The 27,183-nt window shown below is 33.3% G+C and overlaps 2 protein-coding genes and 1 non-coding gene across 3 annotated transcripts; 1 reads left to right on the top strand and 2 right to left on the bottom strand.

Moving 5' to 3' along the window:
* The first annotated feature begins 6,356 nt into the window (after positions 1-6,356).
* Positions 6,357-11,652, top strand: LOC141686708 (RING-box protein 1a). The gene is made up of 5 exons (XM_074491758.1): positions 6,357-6,543; positions 6,635-6,685; positions 6,797-6,856; positions 11,178-11,249; positions 11,332-11,652. The coding sequence occupies exons 1-5, from the start codon at positions 6,411-6,413 to the stop codon at positions 11,367-11,369; spliced, it is 354 nt and encodes a 117-aa protein (XP_074347859.1). The 5' UTR covers positions 6,357-6,410; the 3' UTR covers positions 11,370-11,652.
* A 3,803-nt stretch (positions 11,653-15,455) lies between these two features.
* TRNAS-GCU (transfer RNA serine (anticodon GCU)) lies at positions 15,456-15,537 on the bottom strand. Its single transcript has one exon. It is a non-coding gene; the product is annotated as a tRNA-Ser (tRNA).
* Positions 15,538-15,950: 413 nt separating this feature from the next.
* Positions 15,951-18,747, bottom strand: LOC141687394 (subtilisin-like protease SBT1.4). The gene has a single exon (XM_074492646.1). It carries the CDS (start codon positions 18,619-18,621, stop codon positions 16,321-16,323), a length of 2,301 nt encoding a protein of 766 aa, XP_074348747.1. The 5' UTR covers positions 18,622-18,747; the 3' UTR covers positions 15,951-16,320.
* Positions 18,748-27,183: the final 8,436 nt, after the last annotated feature.

Below are 27,183 nucleotides of genomic sequence, written 5' to 3'. Positions count from 1 at the left end.
TGTACCAATCTTTGCGGATTATTAATTACCAGTTAGTAATCCTATGACCAGGAACTATTTAAGTTTAGAGTTATCATCTTTTTAGGTCTCACTATTATGATCTCATCATAATCCATAAAAAGCTTTACTCTAAACTATGGTATATCTTATTTAAACACTTAAATAGATAAAGCCCGTAATAAAAACAAAACAAGTCTTTTATTAATATCAATGAAATCAAAACAGATTACATAAAGAGTTATTCCTAAATCCTAATTCATGATTGGACTTAGGACATATTCCTTTCAGGCATTCCTCTTACCGTATCCTTCTTGACCAAATCATTCATTGTTGAAAAGTTTAAGTGATACAGCTTCTTGTGCCACATTCAACCTTCATACTTGCCTTACAGAGAAGACAAGTGATAGAGTCAGCTTCTGTTGAGCTGAAGTTATCAATATAGACATTGCCTTTCTTGTTGTTTTTGTTTTTTGTAATAACACAGGCTTCAAGATCAAAGTTTACTTTAAAAACTTTATCACAAAATTGACTGACACTAAGCAAGTTATGCTTCAGTCATTTAACTAGTGCTACTTGATCAATGATGATATTCCCATAAAATCAAGTTATATCCCACAATATATCCTTTGATGTCATCTTCAAAGGTAATGTTTGGGCCATCTTTCTCCTCCAACTCTATAAGTAGGGATGAATCACCAGTCACGTGTCTTGAACAACCGCTATCCACATACCAGAGATTTTTCTTCTTTCCTTGCACACAATTAAAATCAACTCAATTCGACTTTGCTACCAGGTGTTCTCGGGTCCTATTTTGTCAGATGTTTTCTTTGCCTTTTGACTATTCTTTACTTTAGGCTTTGTAGGATCTATATCCACTTTTGCCTTTGGTCTTTATACAAAGTTATTTATATTTAAACTAGATGCAAAGTTTTGTGGATGCATAAAATTCATGTAAGGAGTAAACAAGTTATTCATTTTAGACATGTTCCATGGCATGTTATATTTAGAAAAATAGGAACTAAGAATGAATGGCGTATTATTGATATTCTGATTAAACACATTTGGAATAGGAAAATAATGCATTGCAGGCATGAAAACTTTAGGCACGGACATAGCATGCATATACATAAATTTTTAATTAACAGATAGATGATTAACACTACCACACTCAGCACAAGACTTTCTAGGAGCGTATTTATCCGGAGTGTAGTTGTTGTGTTTGTTAATTCCTATCTTGCCATTTCTATTGTTTTTTTTTTGGTGCCTATACTTGTCTCAATATTATCCTTCAAATCCTTGTTGGATAAGTGGCCTATGTTCAGTTGCTTAACCTGCTTGGTTTTGCTGCTCTCATCGGTCATAAAGTTCTTGCTAACTGGACCATACTTCTCATTCTGTTTCTCCCATTTAGAAGAACTAACGGGTCCTTCAATAGATAGTTTTATACTTCACCTTCAATGGATAATCACTATCCGTTGACTCACATCCTTTTCAGGTTCATTTTATCCCTGTTTCCAATAATATCATAAAAAGATTCAATGCCTTGAACTTACATGATCTTGTTGGCTACATTCATGGATTCTTTCCATTTAGCAATAACAATTTGTTCAAGTTCAAGTTGATTTTTCCGAGTTTCTTCCCTTTTTAGCACATCAAGAAAATCATCTTTAACTACCAAGAAATCTTTTTTCAATTTCACAAAGTCATGCAACTGAGTTTCTAACAGAGTATTTTTCTCAAGAAGCAAAACATTAGATTCTTTAACTCTAGCACTTTTCTTTTTGAGAGATTTTAAAGTAACATGCAAATTATACAATTCAAAAGACATATATTTAATGGTTTCTTTACATTCACCCTTACTCAGATTAGATAGATCAATATTGATTACCCGATTGTTTGATGGGCTAGCTTCAAGACCATCATCATTAACCACTAGTGCCAGATTCACGTATTCAGCTTCTTCATCAGAGTCATCTCTATCAGCCCGTTCCTTTTCCTTAGTAATGAAAGCTTTCTCTTTTTGTCTCAAGAGATCAAGATATTTCTTCTTGTAATCAACAACTTCACCACCTCTAAAATTCTTTGACATTCTGCATTTATTTGCAAAGTGTCCATCTGCTTCATAATTGTAGCATCTGAGTTTGAATATATCAACCAAATTCATGTTAGTACTGGACTCTTTGTTGAATGGCTTGAAGAAATATTTTCTTTTGAATTTCAAGTTAGAAAATCTTTTTGACAGAAAAGCCACATGTTCATCCAACCCTTCTAGCTTATATGCTGAAGATGAGTCACTCTCAGTTTCAACAACTTTAGCTTTTCCTTTTGATGATTTTGATCTTGTTTCTTCATCATAATTGGTTGCAGATTCCACTATGGCATCCACTTGCTCCTCATAGTGAATAGATGCAACAAGAGCTACAGATCTATATTTTCTTTAGCCCTTTTCAATTTCTTCATCCTGTTGCATTTCCAGCTCATAATTCTCCAAGACTCCATACAATCTGTCAATAGTGCATTTCCTGTATTCATATGAGTTTCTAACAGGGACCGTTCTTGACTTCCATTTCTTTGAAAGAGATCGTAAGAACTTCATATTTGAGTCTTTGACCTGATAGACTTTTCCATGCAACATTAACTCATTCAACATTTTTTGAAATCTGTTGAATGTTTCACTCAATCCTTCTCTAGGAATATAGTGAAAATACTCATATTGTTGTATTAGAATTTGCATATTTTTCTCTCTGACTTGTTCAGATGCTTCATATAGAGTTTGAATAGTATCTCAAATATCCTTAATTGTAGAGCTATTCATGACACATTCAAACATATCAGAATCTATACCGTTAAACAAAATGTTCATACTGTACGGAAAATAGTTAATATTTATCTCGTTTTTCAAAATCTGAAGCGGTTCCCTTCATTTCTTAACATCATGCTTGCTGCACAACCCATATTGTACTAATATATTAGACGCGGTGTCTAAGATCTTGATAAGCTCATTATAACAAAAAATAAATGTTCACGACTCTATATTTTTTAATCGAAATAAGTTCACTGACACAAGTAATTGAATGGTAGTGCTGCTAGACAACATCAGAATTCCGTGATCTAACTCAAATCTTTTAACTTGCAAGCTCACACATTCAATGAAGACTGATTTTTAAAACACTCGACGAACAATAAAAGATCATTAAATAGTTAAATAAGCTTTTGGTGCCACCAGATCTAGTAAATGTCGATAGCATTTGTTTTTGGAAAAACCTTTATTACACCAAGCTTAATTTGTTTTGCACTTTGACACATTTATCTTGAAGAATCACACACATGTTTTTGTTTTTGATGCCTTTAGAATAACAATATCCTTAAATTGACCTGAAAACCTTACGAATCAAGTGCCCCTGACAACACACAATTGCATACACACAAATACACAGGGCAGCCCAAATACACAAAGATAACCTAAACATTATTTTGGATTGATACTCACCACCTGTGTCGCCCATATCGGCCGTCTTAGTCTCCAAACCCTCTAAGAGACGGGGCAAAAATCTGAGCACTGACTGGGTTTAGGCAAATGCAAGCAAGTAGGCATGGGAAATGGGTAATCCCTGTCAGGGAGGGTAAATAACAAAAGCCACGAAATGCTCAGATACCAAGCACATACCCTAATTGTCGCAATTACCTTTCAATTAAGATTTTAAGATTTGAAACAAGAAGACAAAGCACATATCTTATAATTAAAATCGTAGTATGAATTCAGGGGCCCCTTCAAACATAACCGGACTGCAATTGTGGCTCTTGAATCCCAATCCCTTGCTTAACAAACCACCATAAGCAACAGAGAACCACATGCTTATGCATAGACCAGCAGCGATCCGACATGTTAAAATTAACCAGGAGCAATGAAGCAATTGTGTTTTCCCATAACTAATAAACTTGCTCACTATTTTACAGGGGCAAATACGTCTTTTAACCTATTAAAATGTCTTTATAACTAGATGATAATAAAAAGTCTTAGGTTGCCCCATGCTGGCCTATTAATAATATAATAGATAGATAATAAATAGATAATAGATATAAAAAATATGTTTGATTTGATTTATTTATAAACATTCAAAACATTATGGGTCGATACATATAACCTTTTTTGTTTTATTTTCAATAATTTATAAAAACAAAATAGAACAATTATTTCTTCTATATATAATAGGAGAACAAGGGGATAATTAGTGAGATTAAAAAGTCTCATTGAAAAGACTAAATTACCACTGTTTTTAATATTAATATAAAAGATGTGGTTTGTGGGAATCGAACTCGAGATATTTCATTCACTTGTACAACCTCGTACCACTACACCATAATGTCAAATGTGTTTGTTATCATACACATAATATGTAAGTGTGTTAAATGAATATTTTATTTAACTTTAAAGATAGTTACTTGAATTTCGTAAAAAAAAAGATAGTTACTTGAACAGTTGTACAGTTAATTTTAAAGAATTAAAATTTGGATACAAAATTAAACATAGTACATAAATGAATTATTATCTTATTTATTAATCTTTTTTTAGTTTGAAAATGTATCTCATATATTTTTAACATATTTTATTATTATAAAAAGTAATTAAAATACTCGAAATTTGACTATATGACCCGGCCGGAAAACATTGTCACATTCGACGTTTAGTAAATTTAAATTAGAAGTTCGGCGAGAATATCTTACCAATAATGTGAATTTTTTTAATATCTTACGTTAATATAAATTAATGTGTTTGAGGTGTTTAAAAATCAAGTCAATTGATTATTTATATTAAAATTACTAACTTCACTGATAACACATTATTATTTTTGAGACTTGTCCCGATTTTAAAAATATTCGAAAATTGATATGAGATCTCACGAGATTTTTTAAAAGTACGATGATATATTAAATCGATATATTCTTCATTTTTCACTTTAAAAAAAACTAGCTTTTTAAAAAGAATTCTTCTAGATAAATAATATTCATTAATCAAGATAATATTGTACAAATATTTTGAATTATTTAAATAAAAGTTATATCTATAATATATTGTAACATTGGATTCAATGCATTTTATACTATTTAAAGAAATATATATATATATATATATATATTGTTCAATATCTGAATGAATTAACCAGTTCAACTGATATTTATAAAACTTTATCAAATTGAAAAAATATTTAATTTTAGGAGAATAGTATACAATGTTATCAAATTATTAGATGAAGAAATATTAGAGTAGTAAAGAAAGGAACTTAAAAACGGTTTAAATAAAGATATAATTATAATTTTTCCTTCGAATCCTTGACAAAAAATTATGAATATCAATAATAAGTCTTTATAATATATAATTTATTTTTATGTTAGAACAATGATTGATACTAAGTTGCGTAAAAACTAGATATAGATTGTTTGTCAGTGATAATATGAATACCATATTTAAATTATTGTAATTTATTTATTACATAATTTTAATTTTTGAATAATTTTAAATGCATGTTATTTAAGTAATCATTTATCTTAATAGCGATTATACATGTACATAAATAAGATATTTAACATATAAATAATTGAAACTATAGTAATTTATTAAGAAATGTAACATACGACAATTTACACACACATAACTTAATGTTACTTTGGTAATCGTAGTGTAAATAAAAAAAACTAACATTTTTCCATGCATACATACGTTGAATTTCAAAAACTAACATTTTTCATTAAAATCAACTTTTATATTAATTATAGTGTAAATTTTACATTATTGTATAATATGATTGCAAGTCATCCTGACTTCAATTATGCATTTTTTATCTTTTTAAATTGAGTAAGTTAATTGTAAGTTAGTAATGAACTCAGTAATAATACAGACCAGTACTTATAGTTTATTTAAATAAAATTCAAAGTTTTTGGTTAACTATGTATTCAATATAAATGTTATTTTTTAATTTTTTATTTGTAAACATACTAACATCATTTTACAGATTAAGTATAATCGTTTCGTTAAACGTACACTGACTACCCTATTTATATTCATTCATTAAATACAAATTATACAACACAAACAAGAATATATATATATATATATATATTGCTTAATGATTATATTTGAAACGTTGTGTAATTTCGTATTGTTATTTATGAAAATAATATGCATTGAAAAACAATCAACTTATATTTGATATACGTTAGACATTGTACAACATTTACGATTAAAAAATAATTAAAAACATTATAATTGCATGATGCATAAAAAAATTCTAGAAAATGATTCGGCTCGGCTAGCATATGCTAGTGTATAAAGGCCAATCAAACAGAAAGGGTAGTATAAATATCGAGGCGTCTTGGTAGGGGGAGGAGTCATAGTAAAGCTAATCGAAGAGATGGACACAGACGTTACGATGGTACCAGCGGAAGAAGTCGGATCTAGCAGCGGAGCCGGTCCTTCTACAACAAAAAAACCTCCTAAGCGCTTCGAAATCAAAAAGTGGAACGCTGTTTCTCTCTGGGCTTGGGGTCAGTCAGTCCTTTCTCAAACCCTAGCTCTCCCCCCTCTTTTATTAATCGATAATTAATCTATTTAATTTCTTCTAATTGATTTCTGCAGATATTGTTGTCGATAACTGTGCGATTTGCAGGAACCATATCATGGATCTCTGTGAGTTTTTTTATTTTGTCTCCTTTTTTGTGTGTGTTGATTTGTACATACAGTACATACAATTGCTTTCTTATCAGAATAGCGCTTATGGTTTATGTATGATTTGATTAGGTATCGAGTGTCAAGCTAATCAAGCTAGCGCTACTAGTGAGGAATGCACGGTTGCTTGGGGTATGATTTCTATTTTATTAAGCCAATTATGTTATATATGTATGTAATTTTGATGTATTGTTATTAATTGTTACTGAATGATGTTGTTGAATTGATCTGTTTCCTGTTTGATTATTATTCGGTAGTTAAGACTGTATGAAGATACTATCGCTTTGTATGATTGCAGTATGTGTTTGTCTCGATTTTCCTAGCTTAAGTTTGGTAATTCATTTATTTTTTTAATTAGGTTGTCGTAAACCTAATTGTTAATTAGTATTTTATTTAACTGCTTGATAAAATGTCAATGTTGATTGGCTTCTGAGTATGTTTCGATGTATATTCTTGCTTGTTTGTAACTTGTAAGTGTGGTTGCTTTGACATGTTTTCGCAAGGACCGCTTTGTCTATTCCTCTCTTGGATAGCTGATATGTTTTTAAGTATATGAGCGGGGAGGTCAGAATAGATTGTTTTTTTAATCACAAGGACATAAGACTGTTTTCGTATTACTATTTTATATCCTCTTTGTTACTATTAACCCCCAATTTACTATTTGTAGCAATTACTCAACTAGGTTGAGTAGTCACCACCCGCAACTGGTGCAAAACTAGGTCAAACCTCCGGATATAATTAATGAACCTGAACCTATATGTTTACTTATTACTTACTAATTGTTACTACTTACTGAATACTAAACCTGCTTAATCTATATGTTTTTTATTGTTTTGTTTCATAATACTCGCATATTATTGACAATCTTTGGAGAATCTCAAACTAGCATGTTATGTAATTGTTATGACTGAATACTGAATCTACTTTATCTATATGTTCTGCATTTACATGCATTTTTTTCATGGCACTTGACTAATCGTTTTCGATTAGTTGGATTCAAATGGTTTACTGGGAGAGGTTGATTTGTGAATTGTAAAGTCGAGCGGCTTGCATGACTACTTGGAGTGACTTGTGCACTAGTCGATTGGCTGGTGTAGAATCCGGTCAGAACTGAATAAAATGAAAAGAGAAAATGTATTTTCTAAGATCCTACTCAAAAAACAATATGTTCATGCTAATTTCTATTTTTCTTATTCTTGCTTTTGTTCTCCACCGAATCTAGACATTTGTTGTTAAACAACAAATATTTACTTATTCTCTTTTTGTTTTGTTTTTTAATCAAGAAAGTGGATAATTAGATACTCAATATAATACACACAAAATCAGTGACCATCTCAGGAAAGTTTACCTTATGATCTTTATTCTCAATATGTATATATCTTATGTATTTTCTTGCTTGTTTGTAACTTGTAAGTGTGGTTGCTTTAACATGTTTTCTCAAGGACCGCTTTGTCTATTCCTCTTTAGGATAGCTAATATGTTTTTAAGTATGTTTTTAAGTATACGAGCGGGGAGGTCAGAAATGATTGTTTTTTAATCACAAGGACATAAGACTGTTTTCGTATTACTATTTTCTATCCTCTTTGTTACTATTAACCCCCGACTTACTATTTGTAGCAATTACTCAACTAGGTTGAGTAGTCACCACCCGCAACTGGTGCAAAACTAGGTCAAACCTCCGGATATAATTAATGAACCTGAACCTATATTTTTACTTATTACTTACTAATTGTTACTACTTACTGAATACTAAACCTGCTTAATCTATATGTTTTTTTATTGTTTTGTTTCATAATACTCGCATATTATTGACAATCTTTGGAGAATCTCAAACTAGCATGTTATGTAATTGTTATGACTGAATACTGAACCTACTTTATCTATATGTTCTGCATTTACATGCATTGTTTTCATGGCACTTGACTAATCGTTTTCGATTAGCTGGATTCAAATGGTTGACTGGGAGAGGTTGATTTGTGAATTGTAAAGTTGAGAGGCTTACGTGACTACTTGGAGTGGCTTGTCCACTAGTCGATTGGCTGGTGTAGAATCCGGTCAGAACTGAATAAAATGAAAAAAAAACATATTATCTAAAATCCTACTCAAAAAACAATATGTACATGCTAATTTCTATTTTTTCTTATTCTTGCTTTTGTTCTCCACCAAATCTAGACATTTGTTGTTAAATATTTACTTATTCTCTTTTTGTTTTGTTTTTTAATCAAGAAAGTGGATAATTAGGTACTTAATATATGCACACAAAATCAGTGACTATCTCAGGAAAGTTTACCTCATGATCCTTATTCTCTATATGTATGTATTGTATGCGTCTATGTGCTTTTCAGCTTGTGTGTTCATAAATTGGTGGTTAGAAAGTAGAAAAATAAATGTTTGTTTTGTTGTGAGAGTACATACTTAAGATATATAATTATTACTTAATTTACTTTTTATAAATTTATCGACTAGTCCGTCGGCTTGACTCGACTTGCTATTGTTGTGAGAGTACATACTTAAGATATATCATTATTATTTAATTTACTTTTTATAAATTTATCGACTAGTCCGCCGGCTTGACTCGACTTGCTATTGTGATAACCATGCTATGTAATTTCTAAAATCACCCTTTGTGTCAATTCCACATCCATACATTGTTAATTAAGATTTAATTATATTTAGAATTTTAAGAACACTTACCTTTTGTTTATCGAGAAAAATAAGAGTCCAGTGGTAAAAGTAATTCAATGAGAGCATATGCTTGGATTTTAAGTGTAAACACTTGTCTTTTGTTTTTCAAAAATTAAATTACAAATGACAGCGGGTAATTGATGAGGGCGTGTGGCTGCATTAATGAGTAAATATATATGGTCAATTATGCCAAAGGAACATGACAACTGGGTTGCATGATTTTAAGGCTATTTACAATGTTACTCTAGCATTGTTACCAAGTCACCTTCTTCGATTTATGTGTTTGGCCAAGTTGTAAACTGTAATTGATTAATTTCTTATATCTATGCATTTGGATTGAAAATACTGGTAATTTGAAGAAAATTCCATGCATAGTTGTGCTGTATCTGTTAGCTCTTGCGCTCGTTTCCTCTTCCATTGAGACTCATTTGTAGTAGTTTCCACCTGTGCTATATTCTATAATTTTTTATTTGTTTCGCAAATATAAACAAATTAATAATAGCTATATATGATTTGTGCTCTTTATTATGTTTAGTGTCTACAAGGCTTGTGCTACATTAGATATGACGGGTTTTAAGCATGTGTTTGATTGCTTTCCTAGTATTTCAAGTAGGGATGGGAGAGAAAGAAACAGTGCATACATTTTAAAATCTACCTCTTTCCTTTCAACGAGTAAAATGTTAAGTTATGCCTCTTTAAAATTTTGATTTTGTCCGACAAACTCGCTAAAGTGATATAAATTTTAATCATTTCTATGAGGCTTAGTTAGATCACAAATATTGAAGATGTACTAAATTATTGAACTTCGTTACTGTAATGAGGGGGTTGGGACCCTAATATGACCTTCGAGGACCTGTTCATTATAATTAATAAATTTATTCCTTTCAAATTTATATATTCGTCTTCATTAAATTTTAATTAGTTTTAGACCGACTTGTCGTGAACACAAACACCACCTGGAAACCCAAAACTGACCTCTAAATTAATGCGATATATTAACATGTGAATCCATGATTTGTAAACATTAAATATCTTGTCTATGTATAATTGTATATCAGTAACCCAACATTTAGATACTTAAAAGGATATGAAATTTAAGTGCATGGTTATTGCATCACTAGATTGAACTCAAAACTCGGTAAACATAAAAGTTCACAAATCACAACTATTATTTTCTGAACCGGTTCGTTTTTCTCGTAGCATAATAAACCTAGGTCAGACAGGAATATGAAATATATTAAATTATATTAGTTGGGTTTTTTAATGAAATAATCTTATCTATTAGTAAATAAGTAGTATAGGAATGGTATGAAACTGAAGAATACAGGGGTCGTTTTTTTAATAGAGGAGCATAAAAGTATTGTCAAATGTATCCTCCCCTTTTCTGTCTCTGTTTGCACATGAGGTGTTTGTGCTGTTATATTTTAACGGGGTATGCATCATCATATAATTATCTTTCAATCTTCATCAATTGTATTGGTCATATGCAGTGAAGTATGTATAGCGCAATTTTGAGCAATTCCTTATGTCCGTGATCTTCAATCTCTAACTCTAGACTCCTTGTGAGATATTTCTGGATTTTTATTTTGCCACTTGCGGTCTGTTTTTGAGCTGTTTCAGTAATCACCTTAAACAACAAATATTGACTTGTGTGTGGCACAGGTGTCTCTACTGTCTTGCTGTGCTTTTTCATTATTAGCATGGTACATTGTTAGTCCTTGTCTTTGTCAAGCCAAGTGTATTCTAAAAAAAAATTATGTTGCCGCAGGGGTGTGCAATCATGCCTTCCATTTCCATTGCATCAGCCGATGGCTCAAAACCCGTCAAGTGTGCCCACTTGGTGTGTTATTTAATTCTGTTATTTTGCTTTCTCTACTTGCTGCTGGTACAGATAACTAATTCTACATCTTATGTTTATAAAGACAACAGCGAGTGGGAGTTCCAGAAGTATGGACACTAGAGGTACAGCAGCTGGCAGTGGAATAGTGCTTCTCAATTTCTGGAAGTTAGGAAAGCCTAGAACATCTCGGTTCTGTTGCTCTTATCTAGTGTTACCGAGGCTTTTGGAACTTTCTCTTCTATTGGATTTCTATTGTTAAGCATTAGTCTCTACATGCAAAATTTTACAAATGCAGTTTATGGAATTCTGGGTTTTGTGATTGTTCGACTATATGTTAAGCTCATGATTACAGACTATTTGATTGTCAAATATTTGGTGTTTTTATTGTAATTTGCTTGTATTATATTATTGGTTGCATATGATCTCAAACAGGACAGTTCCTGTGGTTATTATATGCACTTAATGTTTGTCTGTAGTTGGTAGAGATCGTAAGCCCTTTTCTCGGAGAGGATAGGAGGCAGATGCCTAGATGGTACATATGGGGAAATCTTGTTAGGCAAGTGATTTTCTCAACATCGTTCGATGCCAAAAAACTACTAAAAGAAGATGGATCTTTTAGGACGTTATCAACATTAGGGAGATTGCAAGGAGCTCTGTTCATCCGCTTTACCAGAATTTACAAGTATGATTCAGTGATCATGTTGATAAGATTTAGATTGCTGGAGAGTCGGAGACCATACAAGGAAGCCCTACAATCAGCCACCCTTCAGTTATCACGTTGAGAAGCTCTTGGGTGTTGGATTGTCTTAGACCGAACAAGGAAGCTCTACATTTAGCCACCTGAGGATCTCCCCTTGCTCGCCAATCCAGCGCTATAGCAGCAAAAACAATCCAGCCTTTAGTACCGATTTAAGGGAGAAATACCACAATTTTTTATTTGTATAAATGCCATAATCAACCACAGCTCGGTAAACAAGCCTAAGAAAATATTTCGTCAAGCTCTTTTTCTTTCTAAAAATCCATTAATTTCGCCGTAACCACAAGAACCACGCAGGAAAGCAACTCCTATGCATCTTATCATCTTGTTTCTCACACAGGTCGCAAAAACAAATTCACTGAAATTTGCATCAGTGTTCACCTTTATTTCGACAGTGAATCCATTTTGTAGAAGATACATAGTGCAGGTAAGTTTTTTAGTTACTTAGCAAAAACAAAAGTTTTTTAGTTTATATTTTGAGCATAACCTAAATTTGGCAATATTTGAGCCAGATCTGGCCACGGATTAATATAAGCTTCTGGGAGTTTTTTAAGCTACTATACCTAGCATTATAAATATCAACCAAATAGAAGGAGGACTAATCTTTTAGGTTTTTCGGTTTACAGTGTACTCTGCATTTATTCCTCTGGAGTTTATTTGTAGTTTCATATTTTTATTACTATATAAGCTGATTTACATAAGTTTTTTTTTCTTTTTTGTGTCTTGTATATATCTTTAAAAAATAAGTGTTAGAATATATTATAAAATTCGAATGGAGCCTTCTTTTTAACGCCGTACAATTTTTGATTGAGCTGTTTACTTAATATAATATTAGAGTACTGGTTGTAAAAGACTCGACTCTCCGTCAAACTCAATATTATCACAACTTTGACAAATCTAAACGACTAATGTAGATTATTATCTCGAAAATTGGCGTTCATGATTCACTTTTCGACCTATTCTCCCGTAATCCATACTTTGATCATTTGGAACATACGAGTTGTGTTTGTTTTGGGAGATTAAACAAGAGGATTATTATTCTCGTATAATAATATTATCATAATTAATTTTACGGATTGTAATGTTTCAAATTACCATATTCCTCTTTTTAGTATTAAGTTTAGGGTTGGACTGCTTCTTTTAAAATTTTATAATATTTTAGATTAAACTTTATTTTGAGGAATAATATAGGATTGAATTTATATTCTTTAAATTTTTCAGTCCTATTTAGTTCATATGAAATTGATGTGAATAAATTATATTTTTTTTTAAAACGATGATTGTCAGAGATAATAATAAAATAATGAACGGTGCTAAATGTTGCACGGATTCCAAAAGTTTTCCCAAATAACATGTATTATATTGTATGGTGTTATTTTATTTTTTTTATTATTCGTGAGACTCATGTCTATATGCACAAGAATTACATTATTTCATTTTTATGAAAAAGTATCTAATCTATATTATATTATAATAATCGGAATGACCTATAATTTGTAGTTTGGTTGATCCTCATTTTGCTTATCCCTTTTCATCACGACCACGACCGTTATATCTTTTTCACCAAATAATCAGAGCCGTTAGATTAATATACTAAAAAATACACTCCACAAGTTCTCAGATTCGAATCCCGTCAACAACAAACATTTATATTATAATTTAGAAAGATACATATAAATGTTCAAATTTTACCAACAATAAACATTTACATTATTATTTATGAATAAGATCTCATTAGACATATAATATTTATTTTTCTTGAACTTAATTTGAAATTATACACAATAAAATTATAATTATATAATCAATATTTAGTATTTAATTATTTATATAAAATATTAATGAAAATAAAAATAAAAATATATAAATATTAACCAAGACCCATGCATCATACCGGCCGTAAGCTAGCAGTAGTAATTTGACAACTCAACGTCTCGAAATCGTTTCGAAAAATCTAGTGTTTCTCTACATAATATATGCACTAATCAATTAACTCCCCGAACCATTTGCTGATGCCAACGTGTTACATAATTTTTATGTTAATAAGTTTAGAGCTTACTTCCCTATATATATATATATATATATATGCGCATACAAATTAAAATATATTAATTTTGGTACCACATTATTTGGAAAAAAAATTAAAAACCAATTTAGGGCATGTAACACTTCTTAGGAATCCATCATCCCACCCTAAACTTAAGATGTATATTCGATCCGGATGTTAAAGAGTTTTTTTTTTGAATTTTTAAAATAGTGGTGTATTCAATTTGGATTCTAATAAATTTTATAAAATCTGGTTGTAATCGATCAAGATTGTAAAAAATTATTTTAAACTTGGTGGTACTCAATTTAGATTTTAAAAAGTTAAATCAAAATCTGGTAATATATAAATTAAAAAAATCACTAAAATATGATGATGTTAAAAAATTTATAGATTTTTTTATATTTGATACAAGGATAGACTTTGATAGATTTACAGCATATGCACGACATGACTATAAGAGTGAATTCAGTGGCTGAATTGAAGGATTAAAACCAAATGTCTATCCAACGCTTAAAAATTGAGGCAATCACTTATTGATGCTCCATCACTTGAGGAATAGATCCATGGATTTTTGATGGACTTGTCAAGGGACAACAATCTAATGGGCTCCATCTTTTTTCTTCTTTTAATACATTACAACGGCTGTATTTACATAATGTACATGCCAGTAACGAGAATAATTATCAACGGTCATATTTTTCTTTATAAATATAGAGTGTTTTGTACTCATTTTTCACACAAAATTTTTATAACATCCAATTTCTTACTATACTCAGAAGATCATGTTATTATTGGATATAATTTGTGATACCATTAAATAATGGAGATGAACTTAAATTTATGATATAAGTTTAAATTATTTATTTAATGAATAGTAATCGATAAATTGATGGAGTTTTATGGGTGCATAAAAATCAACAAAAATAATTGATTTATCGTGAATAATATTCAACTCCATCAATTGAATCCATGAATTGATGAATCAATGGATTTTGTGGGTGCATATGCTCTTATTATTGTATTTTATATTTTCTGAAATTTTAGCAAAATTTATGAATTTTTTTAGTGACATGTTGAAAATTTTATTTAAAATGGCAAGATATTACGAGAATTTTCAGCTAACTCTGCTTAAAATATACATATATACTATAATATATAATTTTAAAAACAGTAACAGTAGTGTACAATTAATACGTTATTATGAATCCTCTATCATCTTGTTCCTTTGAATTTTTGCAGGTGAAAAGGAATCACTTTAATGTCTGGACTGAAATGTTTTTTTTTTTAAAAAAATTCTGGTTCACCAATGTGTGTCGATGGTAGTTGATAGGAAAAGGTAAATATCCTTTTTTTATTGGGGAGAAAAGGAGAATCACTATGGAGCGAAATGGGAAAAAAAACACGACGCCTGAGAGATTCGAACTCTCGCGGGGAAACCCCATGTACTTAGCAGGCACACGCCTTAACCACTCGGCCAAAGCGTCTTTGTTGATTTCCCGTAAAAACGAACAAAAAAAACTTATTGTTAACATTAATTATCATCATTGTTCTTTTAGTCCCCCTGGAAAAACGAATAGAAACGGCATTCATCATTTTATTCGCCATTGATCGTAGTGGCTGCCTTGCTGTCTCTGACTCTCTCACATGGACCCTCTGAAGCAGGAATGATTTTAGATAGTTTTCTCAACCAAATTCATGCATAATAAGTGCTTAGAGGACATGTGACATGTCATGTTGTGTTCTAACTTCTAATTCTTTACCAGCAAATTTGTAAATATAGTAAATTCATACCTGCAACAGGTATCTAGTATGACAAGGCCAATACATGTGAATTCTCGCTATTTTACCATATTTTATGACATTTATCTTTCTGTCAGCAGGTTATCAACACAGAACATAATTAAGATCGATCATGTATTCTCTTCTCTTCATCCAAAAGGGAAACCAAATCAACGTACACACTATTAAAGTGATTGTCAAATCTTACTTAAGGAGGTGCTTCCACAAATTGAAATTTGCAAAACATCTCTACATCTTTCTTAAATAATTTCACAATGTTTTTTGATTTATTATTAGGTTGCAATGAAGGTTGATTGAGGAAAATTAAGCTTTAACTAAGGTAACAACACCATATGGCCACCCAGTTTCCTCATTGCCTTGTTCCAACAAGTAACTGATCTCATCTTCAATCTCAACTCCTATGCAGCACAATCTGTCACAGCTGCAAAACATGAATGTAATGCTGATCTACATCGTCATTAAACCAATCACATTGAAGCTACTGATGCTGCGGAGTTTAGGCTCCAAGAAACAGCAACAGGGCTCCTCACAAGGTGAACCCCATCTGTCCACTCAATCGCACCAAATGCCTTTTTGCCAACTGCTGCTGCAACTGTGCTGGTGAAAGTAACCTCATATGAAAGTGTTTCATTTGTCGCACTGAACTCAAGCTTACTAGGCAACACACTCACTCCCACACCAGGGGGAGCACTCACCTTCACCTCATAAACACCATTTACATTATTTCCTACATTCTTCACGGCTCTTTTGTACTTGACTTCGTTACTATCATCAAACACCACTGCAAATGATGGGTAATTCAAGTTCCCGGGACTACCACCCAAATTCTCCACACTACAATCCACTTTATCATCACCCACAAACACTGCAATCCTCTTTGGAGTATATCCAATAGAACACAAGAATGCCACGTAGTGACTAACATCAATATCGTAAACCAGCCCTGGATCAAGAGCTCTGTTTGGCTCCACATGTCCTGCTCCATGAACAAAAGGAGTTGACTCCACACCAGTGGCAAGATCAGTGATATTCGCACCAGTATTATCCACATTATAAGCAGTTGTCATCAAAGCTGATTTAATAGCAGCTGGGCTCCATTTCGGGTAGGCCTTGCGAAGCAAAGCAGCCAATCCACTCACGTGAGGACACGACATAGACGTTCCTGAAATAATATTAAACGCTACTCGTCTCGGATCAATATCCAAATCAGTTGGACTAGTATACCCAGTCCATCCTGCCAAAATGTTAACACCAGGTCCAATCACATCCGGCTTAAGAATCTCGGCTGTCAAATGATTAGGTCCGCGGCTGGAGAACGATGCCACACGCGGCGCTGAAGGTGAGTTTCCAATAACCGTTCCTTTAAAAGTAATCGTAGCCGTCGGATTCTTATCCGATCTAGAATAAGCTCTGATCTTATCTCCAGCAACTTGACCAACCATAGTTGCCGGAATCAAATGAGAATCAGCTAAAAGTTCCTCGCCATTTTCATCAGTATTAGCATGAATCATTCCAACACCACCGGCAATTTTCACAGCACTTCCTTTCTCCACTCTCGCATTACCACCGCGATCACAAATGACAATTTTGCCCTTGACTTTCTCAGGATCTAGATTTCCACTATAACAATATCTACTTCCACAATCATCACTATAAATCAAAGGAATCTGCGTGTCCGATAGAGGATCGCCAGAGTAAAGCGACACTCCGCCGTAGATCCTACCGTCCCCCAAAATGACATCAGCAGGAAACTCCCTATCAATCGTGGAAGCACCAACAGTAATAATCCAGGGCGCAATATTGACAGCAGTGTACGGACCAGGACCTGAATTACCCGCAGAACACGACACAACGACACCGTTTTGAGTAGCTCCAAAAGCACCAATAGCAATCGAATCCCTATCATATTGCGGAGCATAACCAGTAGCTCCAACAGACAAAGAAATAATATGAACGCCGTCTTGAATAGCCTGATCCATAGCAGCTAAAATATCGGAATCATAACAACCGCCAGGCCAACAGATCTTATAAGCAGCAATCCTGGCCTTGATCGCCATACCTCTGGCTTCGCCTTTGGCGTACTCGTAAAAACCAGCATCCCTGACAACAGATCCGGCAGCAGTAGAAGCAGTATGAGTTCCATGACCTTCTGTATCTCGCACAGAAAGCTTATCATTACTGGAATTCAATCTGTTATTATTGACATATCCTTTGTAATACGCCCTGGCACCGATAATCTTCTTATTACAGAGCGTAGCAGGAAAATCAGGAGTAGAATCACATACACCTTTCCAGGTAGCCGGAACAGGTGACAAGCCTTCATCACTAAAGCTATCACGCTCAGGCCAAATACCGGTATCGAGAACTCCGATAATAACGTCATCAGCATAATCAGCATTGGGCCAGAGACCGAAAGTATCAGCCAGGCCGAGGAAAGTAGGAGTGTGAGTAGTATGGAGTTGCTGTACACGATCAGGAAGCACTGATAGAATTCCGGGGATGCGAAGAATAGAATCGGCTTGAGATTTAGTTAGAGTAGCGGAGAAGCCGGTGAGAGCGTGGGTGTAAGTGTAGAGGTGTTGAGAGTTGGGGTGGGATTGGAGAATGGAAGAGTACCAGTGGTGGTGGCAGGTGTAGATGTGTGGTTTGCTTGATTTGGAGGCGTGGACTATGTAGGATGATGATTGGGGTTGTTGAGTGGAGGCGACTGAGAAAGAGAGTGTTGAGAGGAGGAGAAAGAGGAATATGATGAGAGGAGGAATCTCCATTTCTTGGTTACTTTTTCCTTAGAAATTGGAAACAATGATTAATTGATTTTTCCTAGGAGGAGATGACAGAGTTGAACAATGGTAGATGGGGTGTTATTGTGCTTGTGCCTTGTTTCACCACGTTGCATCTACTTTCTTTATCCTCCACTATCATTCGGTCAAATTTGGATGAAATTAATTTCTTCTGTTTGGAATGGTTACCATTTAAAATAAAATACAAATTACATGTTACATGAATTAATAATATCAATACATATTTATAAAATAAAAAATAAATTAGTATAATGACCTCGGGATAAGGTTATATAATATACACTATTCATCTCGATCAAAATAAAATTATACTATTGATCCGGACTAAAAAATTAATTAAATATAATTAGATTGATTTAATTTGGTTGGTATAATGCTCCCGGGTTAAAACAAAATTATATGATTAAATCAAAGTAAAATAATATATCAGTATAAAATTAAAAAAAAAACAAAACTTAAAAATGAGATTATTAATAAATAAATTACAAAAACAAAAATATGAAGTAAAAATTAAAAATTATATCCTATATATAATTGTAGTCAGGGGTTTTGGTGGTACAGTTTGGTCGTTACACACGTGGGTTGCACGTGCTAAAGTATAACTATAATATAGACTATATTTATTTCATTTATTATATTATTCTACTATAATATCTAATAATTTGTATAACAATATCCTATATATAATTGGAGTAAAGGAGTTTTTGATAACTTGTTCTGTGTGTTTATTGTCAGATAATTTATCTCTACAAATTTATATTTGCTTTGTTCAAATTAAGCCATACACTTTCAAAAGAGAATTAAAATTCAAGAAACACATTCACCCCCCTCTGTGTTATATTTCATTACACTCAATATCTAACAAGTGATATCAAAGAAAAATCTGAAAGAAAACAGATAAAGATCTAGGAAGAATGAGTACTCCGAAATTAAGCGGTATCAAGATATCTGTCTTTGACAAGATCAACTACACACTATGGAAGAAGAAAATGATGTTGTTCATAAGGATGGCCAACACAATGTACATTCAGATTCTAAAAAATGAACCATTCATTCCTATGGAAAGGGTTCATGAATCTACAGATGGAGACATGGTCATACCAGCACAGTTTGCACCTAAAGATCCCTCAATCTACACAAAGCCTGAAAAAAAAAGGTTTCACTGGATAGCAATTTACAACTCATATTGATTGAGTTTCTTGATAATTTAATGTACAATAACATTATTAACTGTGAGTAAGCTAAATAGATCTGGGTGAAAATTGAAATACTGTGTGAGGGAACAAAAGAGGTTAGATCAAATCAAAGAAAAATCTTGGTTTCACAGTATGAGGGTTTTATGGCTAAACCTAAGGAAAGTATAACTGAAGTTCTTGAAAGGTTCAATAAGCTGATAAATGATTTGCAGTTTCATGACAAGTATTATGAAGCTGAAGAGGTCGACCTTAAATTCTTGCTCACCATTCCTGATCATTTGGAACAAAAGATATATGCTATTAGAGAAGGAAGAGATTTAAGCAGAATGACTCTGGAAGTCTTGTATGGGATCTTGAAGACCTATGAGCTGGAAATATTACAAATGAAGTCATTGAGAGCTGGTCACTGACATGTTGTTGATGGAACTAGTGCCTTGGTTGCCAATGACGGTAAAACATCTGAAGATGAACTAGAAGCTCAGACTCCAGTTGTTCAAGCTGTTGGATAGAAAAATAAGGAACTACAGAAGCAAGTCATACTAGAGCTAGAGGAGGATGAATTCTACATCCTTGATGAACTGGATGAGATGGACCATTCAATGGCTTACCTTGCAAGGAAATTCTCTAACATAAGGGTTAAGAAGCCAAAGTACTTCAAGAGTAAGGGTCAGACATCCAAAACAACAACAACTGGAAAGGAAAAACTCAGTTCAACTCAGCTGGAAAAAGTGGCTACAAGTCAGGGTTTGTTGACAGATCAAAGATAAGGTGTTATAACTGTGATGGACTAGGTCACTTTGCCACTGAGTGTAGAAATCCAAATGAAGTGAAGAAAGATAAAACTTATTTGAAGTTGGAAGCAAAGTATGAAGCACTCTTGAGAAAGCAACAGGGAAAGGCCTATATTGCAGAAGGCAAAAGCTGGGATGATACAGATGATGAGGATGACTGTGAAAAATATAGAAATTATGCTCTCATGGCTTTAGAGCAAGGAGAATCAACTGCATCCAAATCAGAGGTACCAATTCTAACCACAATTGAATTAAATGTCATTCAATATAAAGAAACTGTTGAGAAAATGATGTATAGATGTTTCACATCCACACAAGCATGATGACAACTACTGAGGAAGTGAGTAGGCTGTCAAAAATTAATGAGAAGCTGGAGATTGAAAAATAAGAGTTAGAACTGCAGTTTTTTGATCTTGAAACAGTCAAGCAGGAAAATGAGTACCTCAAGAACAAGCTGAAGTGTGCTGGATAAGTAGAGGCTGTGTCGAGAGAAATAATTGAGAAAAATTATTTGAAGCTCAAATCATTCAAGAATGCATCTCAGTTGATTGGTCAGTATCATGAGAAAAACAACTGTGTGTTAATATAGCTATTGGTTTGGACTATGAGGTCATAAACTCTCACAAGAAAACTGAAGCTGGAAAAGGAAAAGAAATTGAGATACAGGATGTTCCTGTGATGCTGAAAAGAGTAGATGCACCTTTTTTTAAGCTTGTGAAGTAAATTTCAGTGAAGTGTAGGTGGAAATCAATCAAGAAATTACAGATGAAGACAAAAGAAGAAAGATGCATAATTCACTTGCGTGTTACACTCAAGTCTCTCACTAAAGAAAATAATAATATCAAAGAGAATAATGTGTTTTTAAGTGAAAGAAACAATGTGCTAGAGACTCAATTTATTAAGTTTGAAAAATTGAAATTAGAATGCAAGGTTGCTAAGGATGAACTAACAGAATCCTTAAAGAAATAAGAGATTTTAAGGAAGCAGCTTGAGTGAGAACATGAAGTAATTAAAGCATGGAAATCATCTAGAGATGTTCATGATCAAATTACTAAAGTTCAAGGTATAGAATCCTTTTGTGATGCAGCCTGAAAAAAGAGCAAAGAGAATCTTGATTCCAATCTGGTTGAAGGACTCTTTACAGATGTGGACTCGACGGATGATGAAAAGGATTATCCGTCGAGAGACAAGGAGCCACATCTGTCGGTTGTGAGTAAACCAGTTAGCAAAGCTACGTTAGTTAAATTGAATGAGAAATATGGATCAGTTTCTAAAAACTTTGTTCTAGGAGATACAAGTCAAGTTAGAAAAGAAAAGAAAGCTAATGTTGGTCATATGTCTATCAAGCAATTGAATGACAGACTGGAAAAGATTGAGGTTAAGACAGAATCAAAAAGGAAAAACAATAAAAATGGGAAAGTAGGGATTAACAAATACAACAACTACACACCTGATAAATATGCTCTAAGAAAAATCTGTGTTAAGTGTGGTAATGTTAATCATTTTTCTGTTAATTGCAAACTTGCTATGCCTACTCCCATGTCTACACCTTCTTCTTTTTCCAACATGACTGCCATGTCTACAATGCCTATGAATGCTATGCCTGCTCAGAATATGAATGCACAATTTGCTAATATGCCATTTTCACCTAATCCTTATTATGTTACATTTAGTATGCCTCAAATGCCATTTAGCATACCTTACTGGAATAACATGTTTGCAAATAGCATGCCTTTTCATGTAAACCAAAATGTGCATGATAATTCTGTTTCAATGACTGGTTTCAAAGGTCCAACTCAAATGACTAAGGATGAATCTGAGATCCCCAAATCAAATGAGGTTAAACCTAAGAAATCAAAGAAAAATGCTAACAAGGCAGGAACCAAGGAAACTTGGGTACCAAAATTAACTTGATTTGGTTTTGATGTGTGCAGGGAAATAAAAAGAATCTTTGGTATCTAGACAGTGGTTGCTCAAGGCACATGACTGGAGATTCTACCTTACTCACTGAGTTCAAGGAAAGAGCTGGCCCAAGTATCACTTTTGGAGATGACATCAAGGGTTATACTGTGTGATATGGCTTGATTTCAAAGGATAATGTCATCATTGAAGAGGATATCCTAGTATATGGACTCAAGCATAATTTGTTGAGTATCAGCCAGCTTTATGATATGGGCAACTCAGTCAATTTCATTTCTGAAGCCTGTGTTGTGACCAACAAGAAGAGCAATAAAGTGGTTCTCACTGGAGTGAGAAAAGGAAATGTGTATCTAGCTGATTTCAACTCATCAAATGCAGAATCAGTAACTTGTCTTCTCAGGAAAGCAAGTCAAGATGAAAGTTGGCTATGGCACAAAAAGCTGTCCCATCTAAACTTCTAGACCATGAATGAGTTAGTCAAGAAATAATTGGTTAGGGGTATTCCTCAAGTGGAGTTTACTAAGGATGGATTGTGTGATGCCTGCCAGAAAGGAAAACAGATTAAAGCATCATTCAGAAAGAAGCTTGATTCAACAATTGAAGAACCTTTGTAACTGTTGGACATGGATCTGTTTGGACCAGTCAATGTGTTATCCATCACAAGGAAAAGATATTTCCTAGTAATTGTAGATGATTTCTCAAAGTTCTCTTGGACATTTTTCTAAAATCCAAAGATGAAGCTAGTGAAATCATCATCAATCACATAAGGCAAGTCAACAATCATCCTGATTTCAAAATAAGAAGAATCAGGAGTGACAATGGAACTGAGTTCAAGAATTCTGTGATGAGATCATTTTGTGAAGAGAATGGGATTATGCATGAGTTTTCTACAGCTAGAACTCTATAACAAAATGAAGTGTTGGAAAGAAAAAACAGATCTCTTATTGAAGCTGCAAGAACAATGCTAGAAGAATCAAAGTTACCGACATATTTTTGGGCTGAAGCTGTGAATACTGCATGCTACACTCAGAATATTTCTTTGGTTAGTCAAGAAAAATGCATGACACCCTACCAATTGTTCAAGAATAGGAAGCTAACTCTAAATTTCTTACATGTCTTTGGCTACAAATGCTATATCTTAAGGAATCAAACTGATCGACATGGAAAGTTTGATGCCAAAGAAGATGAAGGATTTTTTGTTGGATATGCCGTGGGAAAAGCATATGGAGTCTACAATCTAAGAACCAACATTGTTATGGAATCTGTACATGTCGTGTTTGATGATAAAAAGATTGAAGGACTGCAAGATGGCGATTTCCATGAAAGCCTCAAATTCGATAATGTTGAGATGGTTAGTGATGACAGTGATGATGAAAGTGATCAAGAAATAGTGGCTAAGGACAATGCAGAAAAATCTACAACTAATGAAGCACATAATTCAACATCCGTCGAATTACATAATGCTTCATCCGTCGGTAGACAATCAGCTTCATTCATCGAGATACAAAGTGCATCATCCGTCGGAACAATGAGAGAAGGTGAGAGTAAAAAAAGATCACTTACAGAAAGAACCCCATCTTTAAGTCAAAGATCCATAAACTCAGGGGGAGTTTCTTATAATCAAAACTCAGTCACACATCAAGACAATAATGAGGCCTCTTCATCTAGAGCTAATCTACCATAACAGAGAAAATGGACTAGAGATCACCCTTTTGAGCTCATTATTGGTGATGCATCTTCTAGAGTTCAAACAAGGAAAGCAACTCAAGAAGAATTTCTATATATCAGCTTTCTTTATAAGGAAGAACCAAAGAAGGTAGAAGAAGCTCTATTGGATCCTGATTGTGTTTTAGCTATGCAGGAAGAGCTAAACCAATTTGAAAGGAACAAGGTATGGAAGCTGGTACCCAAACCTAAAGGAAAGAATCCAATTAACACCAAGTGGGTATTCAGAAACAAGATGGATAAAAATGGCATAGTTGTCAGGAACAAAGCTAGATTGGTTGCTAAGGGCTACTGTCAACAAGAAGGAATAGATTTTGATGAAACTTTTGCTACTGTTGCAAGACTTGAAGCCATCAGAATTTTCTTAGCCTATGCAGCCCATGCCAATTTCAAAGTTTATCAAATGGATGTCAAAAGTGCCTTTCTGAATGGAGATTTGGAGGAGGAAGTCTATGTCAGTCAGCCTCCTGGTTTTGAAGATCCAAATTTCCCAGAATATGTCTACTATCTTTTGAAAGCACTATATGGATTGAAGCAAGCACCTAAAGCCTGGTATGATACTTTATCAAAGTTTCTCTTAGAAAATCACTTCACAAGAGGTATTGTTGACAAAACTTTATTCTTTAGAAATGTTAATAGCTCTAGTATACTTGTTCAAATTTATGCAGATGATATTATATTTGGCTCTATAGATGAAAAACTTTGCAAGAAGTTTGCAAAATTGATGCAAAGTAAGTATGAAATGAGCATGATGGGAGAACTAACTTACTTTCATGGTTTAGAAGTTAAGCAAGTTAGTGATGGAATATTCATTAGTCAAACCAAATATATTTATGATCTTTTAAAGAAGTTTGATCTAATCGATTGCACATCTGCAAAAACTCCCATGACCACTGCAACTAAATTTGAATTAATCATTATTGAAAAGTCTGTGGATATTTCAAGCTATAGAGGCATGGTTGGCTCACTTCTGTACTTAATAGCTAGTAGGCCAGATATAATGTTTGCTACTTGTATTGTGCTAGATTTCAGGCTGATCCTAGATAATCTCACTTAGTAGCTATTAAGAGGATTTTCAGATATCTCAAGGGAACACCAAAACTTGGCATTTGGTATCTTAGAGATTCTGGTTTTGATCTAACTGGTTATTCAGATGCAGATTATGCAGGTTGTAAAATTGATAGAAAAAGTACAACATGAACCTGTCAATTTCTAGGGAACAAGCTTGTGTCCTGGTTCAGTAAAAAGCAAAATTCAGTTTCTACTTCTACAGATTGCTGCTGGTAGTTGTTGTGCACAGATTTTATGGATGAAGAATTGTTAGATATATTTGAGATGTCATGTCTAATATGATTTGTGTTTAGTTTTCAGAACTTAACAACATGACATATCAGGACTTACTGAAATCAAGACTTACCGAAGTCAAAGCTTAATATTAGAACTTAAGGTCATATCAAAACTTAAGTGCGGGAAGACTTTCAGTTAAGGAATGAAGCTGATTTACAGTAGAAGATCGAGACTAAAATAATAGAAGATATGCATGGAAAGAGTTAGAGGACTAGAAAACTTGTAAAAGATATCTAATTGATATATTTTAGGAGACAAAATTATATTTCATATCAATTAGAAGTTATCTTGTAACTGTGTACTATATAAACATATCTTAGGGTTTACACTATATGTGTTATCATTATCGAGAAAATTATACATTGTAACCTATCAGCTCTTAGTGATATTTGTTCATCACTGAGAGAGAAAAACAGTTCATATTGTAACAGAGTTTATTAAATATACTTGATCTTTGTTACATACTTGTGTTAAATCGATTTGATTGTATAAACACTGTATTCAACCCCCTTCTACAGTATTGTGTGACCTAACAATTGGTATCAGTATTTGCTCCTGATGGCCTTTGTGATTCATGTCAAAAGGCAAAACAAAGAAAATCTTCATTCAAGAGCAAAACTGAATCCTCAATTCTTGAGCCTTATGACCTACTGCATATTGATCTATTTGGTCCAGTCAATGTCATGTCTATTTCAAAGAAGAAATATGCTATGGTTACAGTGGATGAGTTCACAAGGTACACTTGAGTGTATTTCTTGCACAAGAAAAATGAGACTGCATCTACTCTAACTGATCATGTCAGACAGCTGGATAAATTGGTCAAAGATTCTATCAAGATTATAAGAAGTGATAATGACACTGAGTTCAAGAATTCAATCATGTAAGAGTTCTGCAAAGAGCATGGAATAAAGCAGGAATTTTCTGCACCTGGAACTCCACAGCAAAATGGAGTTGTAGAAAGAAAGAACATGACTCTCATTGAAGCTGCACGAACTATGCTTGATGAAGCAAAGCTACCAACCTACTTTTGGGCTGAAGCTGTGCAGACTGCTTGTTTTACATAGAATGCTACACTCATAAACAAGAATGGAAAAACACCATATGAGATGGTGAAGAAAAAGAAGCCAAATCTGAAATACTTTGATGTATTTAGTTGCAAGTGTTTTGTTCTTAAGACTCATCCTGAACAGCTGTCAAAATTTGATCTAAAAGCTGATGAAGGAATTTTTGTTGGATATCCACTTTTCACAAAAGCCTTCAGAGTCTACAATTTAAGAACAAGGGTTGTCATGGATTCTATCAATGTATCTTTTGATGATAAGAAGATTAATGGACTTGAAGATTTCAATAATCATGATCAGCTGAGATTTGAAAATGAAGATTTAAATTCTGATTCTGTAAATTCTGATGACTTAAATCCTGATCCTGTAAGTTCTGACGGGTTAAGTTCTGATGTCATTGAAACTGTGGTAACTACTCTAAGGGAAAATGCACCTGTCCAGGGGGAGCAAGCTGCAGATCCTACCACAACTCAAGACTCTCAAGAAGCA

Source organism: Apium graveolens, chromosome 9 (genome assembly GCF_009905375.1).
Source record: "Apium graveolens cultivar Ventura chromosome 9, ASM990537v1, whole genome shotgun sequence".
NCBI lineage: Eukaryota > Viridiplantae > Streptophyta > Magnoliopsida > Apiales > Apiaceae > Apium > Apium graveolens.
This window is presented reverse-complemented; position numbering and strand designations above follow the sequence as displayed.

Coding starts and splice junctions, on each gene's coding strand:
- LOC141686708 (XM_074491758.1), top strand. CDS start 6,411: ATGGACACAGACGTTACGATGGTACCAGCGGAAGAAGTCGGATCTAGC. Junction 6,686..6,796: donor GAACCATATCATGGATCTCT/GTGAGTTTTTTT, acceptor TGATTTGATTAG/GTATCGAGTGTCAAGCTAAT. Junction 6,857..11,177: donor GGAATGCACGGTTGCTTGGG/GTATGATTTCTA, acceptor ATGTTGCCGCAG/GGGTGTGCAATCATGCCTTC.
- LOC141687394 (XM_074492646.1), bottom strand. CDS start 18,621: ATGGAGATTCCTCCTCTCATCATATTCCTCTTTCTCCTCCTCTCAACA.